Genomic DNA, 13,624 nt, shown 5'->3' on the forward strand with positions numbered 1-13,624 from the left:
TATGAAACGTTAGAATAAGTTCATTAGAGCCACACAAACTTTCTTGTTGCGTTTGAAGCCGGAACAGAGTCTTTAAATTGGATTCCGAAAACCAGCTGGTTACAAAACATCCCATTTGTTTTTAATGGCTGATCGATTTGACCAATTATCAACTATTTCAATTGTCCTAAAGGATTCCTGCTGTGAACCACTGTTCCGTTACTTAAGGGTGTTTTTCTCAAAAGCAGTCGTCTGTTCTGCTTACCTTTGCTGCTCTCCGCCTGTTTGTCGTTGCCGTGAGTGGGAGGGGAGGTCTTCGTCTCCTTCTGTGAAACAGCGTTTCAGGCACTTTTAGCAGAAGAAAAAATGCAGTTTTGGCTTCTTGTTTTGGTCAAAGGTGGAGAGCACATGTACCTTGTCGCCTCCATCTGTCTTGCGTGTCCTCTTCATGATCTCCTCCAGACGCTGAGGAAGCGGCACAGACAGGAATCAAACCCGAGAAAATACCGCAAATATCTAAATGCTAACAATAAAATCAGTTTGAAGGAAGGTGTCTAAATTTAATCTTCAACGGTAGCAGACAAAAACTTGCTATTGCGTAGCTTATTTAGGTGGTTTTGTTTGACTGAGTTAAACTGGGTTGGCTGGACTGAGCCCACACACTTCGACGGGCTGTTTTAACACAATCTGAGGTTTCACATTTTTTCTCTTCATTAACTCTCGTCACCAGTAAAAACGCTTTCACTTTTTTTCATAAGTCTTGGTTTGAAAAAGATTATTACACTTTGAGTAAACAGAGGCTCTCTTTCTTTCCTTTTTTTTTTTTTTTTTTTTTTTAAGGTGGAGATTGATGTCAGTAATGGTGGCCGGCCACGTGTGTATTCAGCTGCAACAACAGACTGTTGAAGGCGGAGCTGTGATGAATAAAATACAGCAGGAGTGTGCAACTCTGGAGTTTGGAGTTGGCTTTTTAACCAGACTGCAACGACTTATTGTGGCTCTCAGATAATAGCATGTACATAAAGAGTTACTCTTCTTTTTCATTTCATTGACTCCAGGTCACACGGTGTCGTCGTGGTTAGCAGTCTTCCCTGGTAGTGAGAAGGTACCCGGGTTCAGTGCAGGTTGGGCATGAGGGCCTTTCTTTGTTGAGTCTGACTTGATGCTACATATGTGGATTTTCTAGAAGTGCTGTAGTTTTCTCCCACAGTCCTAAAATATTCATTTAAGATTAAACTGTGCCTCTTTGGCCTGTGATGGACTAGCGGCCTGTCCAGGACCAAGTCTACCCCATAAACAGTCGAATACTGAAGCAGGATGGAGCAGGCAATCCTTCAAATGGACTCTTTCAGTTCAAGCTGGGAAACATGGCACAGAAACAGACGGCACATCACGCAATTTCACCTGGCTGGTGCCGCTAAGCTAAAAAGGTTTTGCATGAAATTGGGGGTCTAAAGTGTACAGATTTGATTTCACTGCTACTTTTACTGGCTCACATGCTTAATAGATGTCACAAACAACAAAATTATCATCATCTTCAAAGAGCTGAAAGGCGAAATCTATAACAAAACATCAACCCTTTTATTGTGTATTGTGTGTATTATTATGATTTTTTTTGTAGGGGGTAGTTTTGACCTGTATTTAAATACAAAGCAAAGTTTCATGGCAACTTCTTCTGCGTACAAGCGACCTCCGTTTGAGGACAGCGGCTCCACAATGGGGCAGTCTGATCCGGGCTGCAGCTGCCACTCATAAAAGTGAGGCATTCTTATCATTATTCATGCAGAACTCCACAAACTCTTGAGATCTCACACTGGGCCTGGGATCTATTTTAGTTACAAAACAGTCGCGCTGAGACTTTTTTGTTGCTGTAATAAGATGCTCTGCTGCCCCCTCGGGACATGTTTTAACCACTGGCACCTTGTTTAAGCAACAGCAGGCGTGACTCAGCCAGTTTTGGTGGAGGACTGCTAGACTGTATACACTACAATGTACAATGTGACCCACAAGCGAGTCTTCGGTACAGAGGACACGCTGTTCTTGTGGGCTGAGTCCTGCAGAGAGCCAGACTTTAGCTGGCTCAGGCGGGCCTGGCACGCCTCGATAAGACGCTTCTTCACATGGACAGAAGATGAGGGGCAGGAAACAAAGGCTTAGCCAGAATACAGAGGCATGGGCTTATGTGGGTGGCAGACTTTAGAGGCCCCAGGACGTGCACGTACGGGCACGCATGTGCAAGGAGCCGCACAGAAACCACACGAGGATGACTGGCGCATCTATCACCATTATTAGTGTTTATATATAGCGTCATGCTCACACACATCGTAAGCCCTGTTAAATTGCGGCATGCAGACAGCCGATCCAGGATAAGCCAAAAACATCATTCATCCTGGTTTCAGGGACTCAGCTTACAAGCCCGCTTTTGTCATGTGAAAAGACAGACCATAGAGAGAATATAACACCACCGCCGAATGAGCACGGCTTTTCTAACTCCACTACAGCAGTTATTTAAACCGATGCCCTGCACCACACCAATGCACCAAGAGGAAAAGTGAAATATGTATGGAAATATTCACGTATTATCATGGATTTTTAAACTGCAACAACATGCACCGAGTTCTCCTGCATTGCCTTGTTCAATTAGGGATTTATCCAATCGTAAATGCAATTTTTTTTTCATGCTAATGTTACTTTATTAGTGTTAATAAAGCTGCCGTTCACTGTTAGTCTTTTTGCATTGCATGGTTCAATTGTGGGACTCAGTGTGATGTTTTGTTCACCCAGTGGACATATGAGGATAAATAATGACTTTAAAGGAAAAACTGCAAAGTCATGACTGGTTTGGATCCTCTGATTGGCCAGTTTTGGTCTGAGGGCCACATGTTTCACAGCCCCACTTTAAAACCAACTTTATTGGTTTATGAGTAAAATATTACAACACCATATAATTCATGAATAATCACCAGATTATTGATCTTTGATTTGATATATTATGTTATACAAATAACAAAATGTTGAAAATTATAGGCCTTGAGAAACTAATATGTGTTTTTGAGAGAATAATGGTGAACCTTAGCCAAGATTATTTTTCCTGAAATTCACACAGTGAGGCCGGATTACTAACCACCACAACACCTTTTTTTTTTTTAAATTAACTTTAAATATTGGAAAGCCTAACTAGTAAATGTGTCTGACCACACATAATATTGTATTTTCAGTGTGAAACGGTGACCTGGCTGAAAAAAAAAAACAGGGAGTACAGATGTGTTGCCCTACCCGTTTCCTCTCCAGCCTCTCCTGCTCCTCCTTCTGGAAGTGCTTCTCTCTCTCCAGGCGCTGCTTTTCTGCCTCCTCCCTGGCCCGAGCCTCAGCTTCTTCTTTCTGTGAGACACACAAGTGAGAATCCAACCACAGTTTTAATGCCAGCAGGAGAGGGAAAGAAACTCCGGCCAAAACAGAATTCCTGTTACGTAACATGGGTGTGGTTGCGCTGTGCAATTATTGTTTACCACCACAGAATGGACATTTTCCTGTACATGTGAGCCAAAAAGGATCTATTTTCAACATTTACTGCCTCGTGAGGCCCATTCAAAGTGAAACACAATACGGTAGCCTTTGCATAATTACACTGGATCACATTTAACCAAACATCACGTTTAGTGAAAGGCCACAAAGGGGTGGCAACGCATCAAGATCAACACAACATTGATTAGATAAGTCAGCAGTACAGCTATAGTACAGATCTATAAGGTAAACACACATTGTAATGAATGGACACATTTTCAACCTCAGAGGAAATCTGTTTCCACTTATCAAGACTTGCTCAGCTTTACACACAAACACAGTAAGTGCCAACACTGGTGTGGTTACGCCAAAATTAAAAAGTAAAAAGAACCATAGTTTTTCCGACTATGAACCGTTTGGATAAATCTCTGCTTAAATCTGACTTACACTCTTTTCCTGAAAAAGAAAATGAAGGTATAGGTTTTTAGGACTCCTCAAATATCAGAAAATTTCTGTGTAAGGTGAAAAACTAATGAGAAAAAGCAAAATTGCTTCTTTTTTTACAGCCATGGGAGAGAGTATCTGTCGATATTTAAATATGCACATAGCATCTTTGATATTTCCCAAATTTCAACAGAGAAGTCAGAATTACTGATCACTGTGGTGTTCAACTGCAGTAGGAAGTGAATGTTGCAGCTACAGCATCGCCGTCTCATCCAGCTGAGAGGAGCAGTTCCTATGTGATGTTTCTTTCTACTGTTGTGCCATTAAAACAACAAAAAACAAATAAAAAGATGAAAAAGTATCTAATAAAAGCTTTAGTGTTTGAGGTGGGCTTTAATGGTCATGATTGTTTCATGATTTTCTGCAAATGAGGAAGGGAATCAATATGAAGGAGCAATTCCGAAACCAGTCACAAGAGGGCAATGAAGATATTTTTGCCTCCTTTTGAGGAAGCTCCTGCTCTGTCTGTTTGTGTCTATGGTTAATTAGACCTCTCCAGTGTGATACAAGTAAAGCATTTTTTAGGCTGCCTACCTGTTTCTGCAGGCGGAGGTTCTCCTCCTGCTCGGCTTTGGCTCTCTCCTGAGCCTCCTTCTCCTCCTGCAGCCGCTGTTCTTCGTCCCTCCTCCGCTGCTCCTCAGCCATGGCTCGAGCCTCCTCCTCCCTGCGCCTCCTCTCCTCAGCCTCCCGGGCTATTCGCTCCTCTCTCAGGATCCTAAACAGTTTGGAAACAATTCAAGATTTTAGTTTTTTGTGCACAAACTTACATCTAAAAACTTTAAATGAGGTTTCAAATGTATTCATATGTACTGAATTTATTCCTTGGGGATTAAAAAAGTCATAAAACAGCCACATCAGCACGTTCCACTCCAGTCAGTTCACTAAGTCTTTACATTAAAGTGTTGGAGGATGAGCTCCAAACCCACACAAACCAAAAGGTGGGAGCGCAGCACAGGAATTGACATCACTGACAGATGTGTTCAAAATTCCTCTCCTCTCCTACACAGTTCAGGGATTCAACACATCTTCGGCGGGTCAGACCACCGGGTGACCCTCTCCAGATGAATTCTGAGGCGTGTGAAAGCAAGACGAACTGACCGCTCCTTCTCCTCCTGCTCGCGGCGCTCCTGCTCCTCGCGCTCCCTCTGCTCTCGGGCCTGCCGGCGTTTCTCCGCCAGGATGCGGGCCGCCTCCTCCGGGTCGTTGGTGCCGGCCATGGGCTTGCCCGACGGGGAGGGAGCGGGCGACACCGCTCGGACAGAGGCGGCCGGATGGGCCGGCTCGGGGGAGGAAGAGGCAGCGCTGGCGGCCGTGAGCGTCGTGCTCGGTGCAGGTGCTGCTGTGGCGGTGGAGGAGGATACTGCTACGACGGGAACCACCGGAGACCCTGCGCAGGAAAAAGCACCGTCAAGCACAGACAACAAACATTACCAAAGTCCAAAGTGGCTATTTATGCTCTTACGAGTTTTAAAGCGGTGCTTTCTGAGAGCGTGCCAGGTCATCATTATTAATTGCTCTCTCAGCTGCAGATTTTCTCTTTGCATGCGCTGTCAAATAGTCTGTCTTCAGCAAATGGCAACTGTGAGCAGTCATAGCTTCATCTCAGTAATTACATAATTAGGGCTGATTAGCACAGGCTCCAAGCGCTGTGTGTGAGAAGACACAGACCATGAATCTGTGTGTGGCTCACTCCATGTGCTCCCTTTGTTTTCACAGCTAATTACGTTTGATCGTAATCTTTGCCTACTGCTTCTAGAAAGACATGAAGTCCTTCCAGAGGCAATGTCACTTTTTCCAGTGGATCCATTAGTCTGTCGAACCGCAGGAATTGACTGAGAACAGAGAATCAGACCGATAAAAATAAACTGCGACTCAGGAAGAGAGGGAATCTCCCCAAAAACCAGACATGTACTTTGGGCTGGTACAAAAGGAAATGATTTGTGTGCATTAAGAGAAGAATGATATTTTGCTTTAGAAAACTTCAATAGCATAGCAAGAATACAATTCATTTATATTTTTTAAAAAAATGTAGTGATCAGCACACCACTTCAGTTTCTACTCACTCTTTCTCTCTGGTGTGGCGGGCCTTCGGGACTCCTTCACTCTTTCCAGCGGGACAGGAGAGGAGTTCCGGTTGTCTATCCTTGCAGGGGTCCTGGCTCTTTTAGGCCGGGCTTTAGGGGTTGAGGGACTCCCGCGTGTTGACGGAGGCCTCGGGGAGGCGGCAGGGCTGGGGGAGGCCGTTCTTCCCTTAGGCGTGGCTGGGGATGCCGGCCGTTGTCTTGATAAAGGACTGGGACTGGAGGAAGTAAACAGGAAATGTAAAAGTGAGGCTTTTTTAAAAAAAAAAAAAAATCAAGCTGACCCAATTATTCATTTAAAACTGGGCTGAAATGTTTATTTAGAAAAGCAAAATGTCCTGAAAAGACCTAACTTCAGCGAACAGAACAGCACTCTAACATTGCGTCATCCCTCAGAGTGCATTATCAGTCAGCATCCCAGCAGAGCAGGCGACACTCGGAGGGGAATCATCCATTATGCTAAAGACTTTCTTTTCCTTGAGGCCTTTGGCGTCGACAGCTCTGGTCAGCACTTACTCAGATTTTTCTTGAGTAAAAGGAAAAAATGTTTTCCTTCCATTTCATTCGGGGAACATATTTATTTGGTGGATTCGGTATCAGAGGGTAAATTCCTCGCTGTATAGGTTAAAGCAGCGCATGACAACACAGGCGTAAACAATGTTGACTTGACTAGAAAGAACTTTACTGGTCAGGAAAAGAATATTTAGTGTGATTTACAAAGTGTTGAAGTAACAATTTCTAAAAAACTGTCAAAACAGTAAGTAAGCAATTTAAAATGCATTCACAGAGTGAATGCAGTTAATAGGTGGATAAATTACTACAGATAGATGCATTTACCTTGGATCAGGTCTGTGTCTCATACTGGGGAGAGACTGTCTCTTCTTCAGCACTTTCTCCTTAGTGATGGCACTTTTTTCCTTCTCGTTTTCCCGCTCTTTGTCTCTCTTTTCTTTTTTGTTCTTATCCATCTGTGGGGTAAATAATGTAGAGATTATTGTAATGTGAAAATCAGCACCTAAAATCTGGAGAACTAATCACTTCCCGTTGCCTCTAACTGCACCGAGCTGTCGTTTAATACTCAGACATACAGGTGTGGAGCTCCGTCGATGTTGACGCTGCGCGATATCCGGTGTGCTGGACGTCACCCTCCAGCGGTCAGAGCAGCGGTGGTGGGGTTGGTGGGCGCACAGGGTGAGGGGGCTGGCCGAGGCTGAGCGAGGGCAGAGAGGAGAGTCTGGAAAGGAGAACAACTTATTAATTACTTCATGTATGTGTTGTGTGACAACTGATGACAATTCATCTGAAATACAACTTACGACCGTCTTTGCCATTGCTCAGGACACTGGCAGCACTGCGGCTCCGAGCGAGGAAAGACAGTGTTGGCGTCATCAGCCGGTCGACTATGCTGCTCTCCCAGGGACTCAGAGCAAGGCTACGGGCTGCAGGCACGAGAAAACAACTTAATAAGCATCTTTTAAAAGTATATGTTTCGGACGTACAGAACTACTAAAGTTATTACGGTAAATATGTCAGATCAAAATTTAAGCCTAAACCTGAAGTACAACAGGAACCTGTCTGTCCCTTAACACACACAGATAAAGCACTGAGTGTGTGTTTGTTGCAAAATCGACGTGAAAAGAAAAGCTTGCTCATCTACCAGGCATACAAACTTGATGAATTGGACAAGATGTTATTAAGTGCTAATCATTGCCACCATAAGATTTATGAGAATAAGAAGATAGAGGGGAAAAATGAGCTTAGAGAGCGTGTCCTCGATGACCTTCAGCTGTATTATGAGTCCCATCAGAGAGAGAGAGAGAGAGAGAGAGAGAGAGAGAGAGAGAGAGAGAGAGAGAGAGGGATGAAATGCTTGTCTAGACAGTTATTTATAACCACTGCCATGAGCACAGAAGTGAAGGTAGAGGAGAGCAGAGACTCGACCGCATCTATTTGAATTAGAAATGATCTTTGTATAAAATGAGGGTGTAGGATGAGAGACGTTCACCAGACTGTTAACAGTGTGCCATAAACTCCTGGTAGAGGTGAGAGAAATACAATAGTTTTGTTTTTGTTTGTTTGTTTTTTCCTTTTTCCTCCTGCAACACAGAGGAACACTTCCTGCTCCAGGGTGTGTCCAGAATATATTATCACCTAAAAAGGCTGACTCATTTACTAAAGTCATTTTTTTTTCTTCAGACTTGGTATTTTCTTGTCCTTTATAAAAGTACACCATGACCGTGTTAACAGCAGCACCAGACAGGAGCTCTTCTTGAAAATAGAGGAAAGTTGTTGATTCAAAAAGAAGCAATCACATAGTTACCACATCACCAAACAATAAAACATTCAGGACAACAAAAGACCAAATGTATCCAGGTTGTGATGGAAATGAGCACAAAAAGACTTTTACACTGCAAACACAAAAGGAATGAAATGGCCATTAAAACACAATCAACCCACCAAAGGATAGTAGAAACCGACATCAAAATTAAAATATGATCCTGCACAGCATGTCACAAAAACCAGAAACAAAACAAAATAAAAAAAAAAAAGACCCAACCCAGAGTCTAAAGGATAAATCAAAATGGACAGAAATGGGTCAACCATCAAGCACAGGAGAGGGTCCAGGTTCACAAAAGGGAGAAACTGAAAAAACCAGACAATGATGGACGGGTTCGGAGGTGTTGGCAGAGTGATGGAACATTGAAACAGGAGCGGGGCATTCCAGATGTTGCCTTACTTCTGCTGGGGGAGTTCCAGAGGGTGGCGGAGGACTTGGAGAGACGTTTGTTTATAACAGAGTCCACGTGTTTGGGCAGGTTGACCGTTGAAAGAGAGCATCTGCCTAAGAAGTCAAAAGAGCGCCACACAGATGTTCACACAGGTCACATGGTTGAGAGGAAGAGCGGGAACTTCTGTGGCGTCACCATAATGCTTTTCTCCCAAATATAAACCAACGCTGATTGAGAAAGCAACTGCACTAATGCATGTGTAACGTGAGCCGCCTCCACCAGAGCCAATCAGTGCACTGACCTTATATATAGAAACATCCTCTGCTTTGTAGTGCAGCAACGCAACATCTGTTTACATCAGCGGGGCTTCAGGTGTTTAGACAAACATTCACCAGGCTAATTAAAAATCTGGCTTTCAAGACACTGTCGATGTTTTGTGGTCCAGTCTCTGACGTGCAGTACTGTGCACAATAATTTAAGCAGTTTTAGGTGCAGAAAACTGCTAAAGTGCTTTCCAAAATGAGTAAATAATTTATTCTTCATGCATTTAATGCAGACTGCAAAGTGAATCAGCACAAGATGATTCAGTAATTGATGTAACCGCCATTTGACTACAGGGCATCACACTTGAGCAGTTTCTGTTTTTTGAGGAAAAGGCTTGAAAAACTAACGCAGATCATCCGTCCTTCAGAATCCTCACATCAACCCACATGATACGTAGAGATATCAGCACCTTGTGGGGACCAGTCAGGTCATCACTTCCAGGACACATTGTTCTCTGCACTGAAGGCAGTTTTTTTTTTTTTTTTTTTTAATATACTGGTTGATGTTTGCTGCTGAATTAAAGGTGTGATAAGTTGCATAATATCACACCATGTAAAATGATTGCACAGCACCGTACATGAGGAAAAAAACACTTCTGGAGCACACTGATGTCTGTAAGAAAAAAGATGCAAACATCTTTGATTTTGTCTGAACAGCATGGTTTTAAATGCAAAACGGCTTGTTTTTCCAGAGACCTTCGCTATATTACGGTGAAAGATCCAAGGAACACCATATTTTCCATTTCCACATTTAGTTTCTACAGAAGTTTTTCCAGGACAAAACTGGCATCAGTTGTGTTGGTGAAATATCAATAGTAACCTGGACAACCTGTCTGGAAAAACAACAACAACCCATAATCGGAAAGTTTATACGTCACTTTTATAGCTCATAGTTCACCACACCAAAGACATTTCAATCTTACTGACACGAAAGTGAAAATAAACATGTTTTTATTGAACCTCGCAGATCTACATCTAAAACGTATTTCAGAAAGTCCACTGCAAACCACATTTACAAATCACCAAACACAGGCCGAGGAGAGTTTAATGAAATAACCAACCTAATGTGAAATTACCACTCCCATCTCAAGGCTGGCGACGGGAACAGGCTCTCCAGACAAGAGCAAAACCTTGAGTCTCAATGAGAGTCTGCATCCATCTGAATTTAAAATCCTTGTTAAAGCAAACCAAGCATGAATGTTTAAAAGCACAGAGCCAGTAAATGATGGAGTAGCTTCTTTTGAGAGCGGCCAGAACAGGTCCTCAGCAGCAGCGATTCTTTAATAACATCCTGAGCTCTGAACCCTTCACTGTTGCACATGTTTAGCCTCATCATCTGACAGACGGCAGGCTTGAGAGGAGACGAAAGAGGAGAAGATTGATTTGAGTGTCAATAACTCCGCTGGCATGTGGCAGAGCCAATTACATGACATGAGATGAAACCTGGGACACTTCATATTTAGAGCTTCCTCTCACGGGGGGGACAGCGCAGAGGACTGAAGTGTCTAAGCACTATTTACAAAGCTCAAGGAGCCATTTAAGACTCCAATTTAATTGGATCTGGAGCTGTTATTCATTCAAGTTGAGCATTTTTGCTTTTTTTCTACAACAAATTTGAATACGCTGCTAGTTGACAGAACCCTGTTGGTTGCAATGGCTGTAGAAAAGTACATTTTCACTTTGATCAATACAATCCAGTCATGAGCATAAGCTAATGACCCTTTGACCACGACTAACACAGTGATGTGTGACGCTGCAAAAAAAGGCACCGTCGATTTACTGAATATGAGACAACTGCAGGGCGGAATTCCTGAATGCATGTGCCAACATAATATGCCAACGCCAGCACTGCGTGCCTAACTAAGCCATCTACTGCGAGGTCTGGATTAAGGAGACGGCGATAGAATTAATTCTGCTATAATTAATCTGGACAAGGTGATAATACATCAATTTCATGCTGCAGTGCTGCTACAAGGGGGCCGTGATCCGCAGCTTTCAGCTCCGCTAAGATGTGTTTGGTGAGAGGATTTCAATGGGAATGCTAAAAGTTTTCCATCTTCAAATTATGTTCTGCTCTGGGAAACCAAATAGGATCCTTATATTTTATTCATTATAAACCACATTTGTCATTTATATGTTCTGTTCTGTTCTGATCCTTGAAGTTTATTCTTGATAAAAAGGGAAGTAGTTTCCTCCCACTTGCTCACATGGAATTGTTGACATTGTTGGGCTTTATTGCTATATTTTGTTTATAAGTAAAGTGGCATGACAACAATGATGTAATTGGTGCTCTATAAATAAAATATACCGAATCAAGAAGTTTTTCAAGTTTAAGACAGTGTGAGACAGTAGAGATGTGTCATTAGGCATGGATTCAGTAGGAATCTGTGTTGCTTCCTTCAAATAATATTTGTGGATTGAAAAGTAGGTTAGTAAACATGTTTTGTGATAAGATTTAAAAAATAATATTCCTGATGATTCATTCAATATAAATTGCTCATGTCAGACCTGGTTTATTGAGGCTGTGAGTAGAGGACGGGTCGGCATACTCACTTTCCTTCTGGCTGGAGTTCTGGCTCAGTGCGCCGGCCCACGACCATCTCTGCTGACGAATCTCTGCCCACGTCTTCTTGGTTGACCTGTGGATGGCTGCCTCGTAGCGTTCCTGGGGGGGAAACAAAAATCCGTCTTTCAAGCATCTGATGTCTCGGTCTGTGGAGAGGGTGGTGTCATAGCACAGAGGTTTAGGCGAGACCCTTCCAACATTCTGCTGCAGCTTTCTGTCTTTACACAAAACCTTGAATCTTTTCATTTGCAGCTGACTGTTCCGGCAAATAAAAAGGAAACAGGAAGCAATGTTTCCACTGTAGATTAATGCAATAAAAGCTTATGCACGAAACCTTTGTTTCCACCCAAACCTACTTTGTTCTTCTCCAGTTTCTGTTTCTGCCTCTCCTCCAGGGCTGCTCGTCGTTTCTCGGCCTTGATCCGCTGCTCCTCCAGTTTCCTGCGGCGCTCCTCCAGCTGCTGCTCCCTGAGCTGCCGTGCCTTCTCCTCTTTCTCCAGCCACTGGGTCTTTTTGGCAGCTAGGATCAAACAGGAAACACAGTCAGGAAAGGAAGACTTTTTCCCATGAAGCCTTGGACCAAAGAGACCCATCCTTTTTCCCTGTCCTATCACTATACCGTCAATATCTTTGTGCTTTTTATAAAAGCTGTGTCAGTTTGGAAATGACTCTGTTTAATATTAAAAGCTTAAGTTTGAGTAATGCAATAATTTAGATGCTCAAAGTAAAAATACATCAAAACCCATGCAACTCTGATGTTTACATACAATTTATTTAGCTCAGTAGCCTTTTGATTTTGAAAAAAATCAATTTAATTATTTGACATTACTACATAAAACTACATCTAAGGGAGACAATACCTCTAAAGTGACACTTTTATGTGTCACTAATCGCACGAAGCCTTCGTAAACCACACACTTTGAAATGGAAATAGTGTCTTTATCCCTGAGCCATTCAAAGAAGGCGTAAAGGAGGCCTTTGCAGCTGCCTCGCTGTGTACACAACTCGCCATATTTCTCTAAACTACAAAGTCAAAAGCTCCGTGAAGAATCGTCCTCTGAAAGAAGGCGAAGCTCAGTTCTTTAAAGCACTTGATGCAACTAAATCAACTGGTTGTGGAAAGCAGATCACGGTGATGGATAATTGCGGAGATGCTCGGGGGCAGAGAGGTTAGAACTGCCTGTGAGGTGCTCCATTTAGCTTTTTTTTCTGAGAATAAAACAAAAAAGCTAAGGAGCTGCTTGCTGGCACCTCGCACTTGCAAGAATAAGGGAGAAAATCTGTTGCAGTGCATACTGCAGCTTTGATTCGAGGGATGGCTGAGTGCTACCTTACAGTAACACGAAGCTTAAAAGGCAATGGTCGTCTCTGTTCGTGCTGCGGAAAAAAGCTTTATAATTCACCGATCCTGATGTAACGCAAACAGACGAAGAAAGGAACAGCCGTGATCGCCTATGAATATAGATGGAATACAGTTTTCCACATCCAGAACCCAGTGTTTCCTCCCTCCTCACAGCGCAGCTTCCTTAAGACACACGCTGAAAGCAAAGTGAACCCGCGTTTTCTAAACAAATCAAGTCTTTGACTGTTTCTGACTGAAACTATGAATGTGCCTTATCTAGCAGAATTTTTTCGTATTAGCTTTCTCAGAAGAAAGGTACTGATTGCCGTTTCTCACACTTTAAAATATGTCATGTATACAGCAATTTATGGCTTCTAAATAATAAAAAGATGAACAGATGTTTGAATATCTTCAGCTGACTTTGTTTTTGAAATGCATTCTTCAACTCTGTCCTGACAGTAATCAGAGCTGACAGGTAGCATCCAGACCTACTACGGTAAGATCATTAAATAGTAATCACCAAAGAGCTGCTCTGAACCAGGAACATAAAGTATTCATATGTTCCCACCAAAGGCAGACAGGGCAGGGGAGCTGAA

At 42.9% G+C, this 13,624-nt stretch overlaps 1 protein-coding gene across 3 annotated transcripts in view; it reads right to left on the reverse strand.

The window, feature by feature from the left end:
* The window catches only part of map7d1a (MAP7 domain containing 1a), a 38,041-nt gene that overhangs the window by 4,276 nt on the left and 20,141 nt on the right, over positions 1-13,624 (reverse strand). Inside the window, exons 5-16 of one of the 3 annotated variants that reach the window (XM_030102353.1) lie at positions 12,043-12,206; positions 11,674-11,785; positions 8,806-8,910; positions 7,385-7,507; positions 7,157-7,302; positions 6,906-7,036; positions 6,051-6,286; positions 5,086-5,347; positions 4,522-4,702; positions 3,256-3,360; positions 394-444; positions 245-305 (exon numbers count right to left, since the gene is read on the reverse strand). In XM_030102353.1, coding sequence (XP_029958213.1) covers positions 245-305; positions 394-444; positions 3,256-3,360; positions 4,522-4,702; positions 5,086-5,347; positions 6,051-6,286; positions 6,906-7,036; positions 7,157-7,302; positions 7,385-7,507; positions 8,806-8,910; positions 11,674-11,785; positions 12,043-12,206 — 1,677 coding nt within the window. Of the gene's footprint in view, positions 1-244; positions 306-393; positions 445-3,255; positions 3,361-4,521; positions 4,703-5,085; positions 5,375-6,050; positions 6,287-6,905; positions 7,037-7,156; positions 7,303-7,384; positions 7,508-8,805; positions 8,911-11,673; positions 11,786-12,042; positions 12,207-13,624 lie in introns of all 3 variants that reach the window. The other 2 variants (XM_030102352.1, XM_030102354.1) reach the window with 2 other exon arrangements.

The sequence above is a fragment of the Salarias fasciatus genome, chromosome 11, assembly GCF_902148845.1.
Source record: "Salarias fasciatus chromosome 11, fSalaFa1.1, whole genome shotgun sequence".
Taxonomy (NCBI): Eukaryota; Metazoa; Chordata; class Actinopteri; order Blenniiformes; family Blenniidae; genus Salarias; species Salarias fasciatus.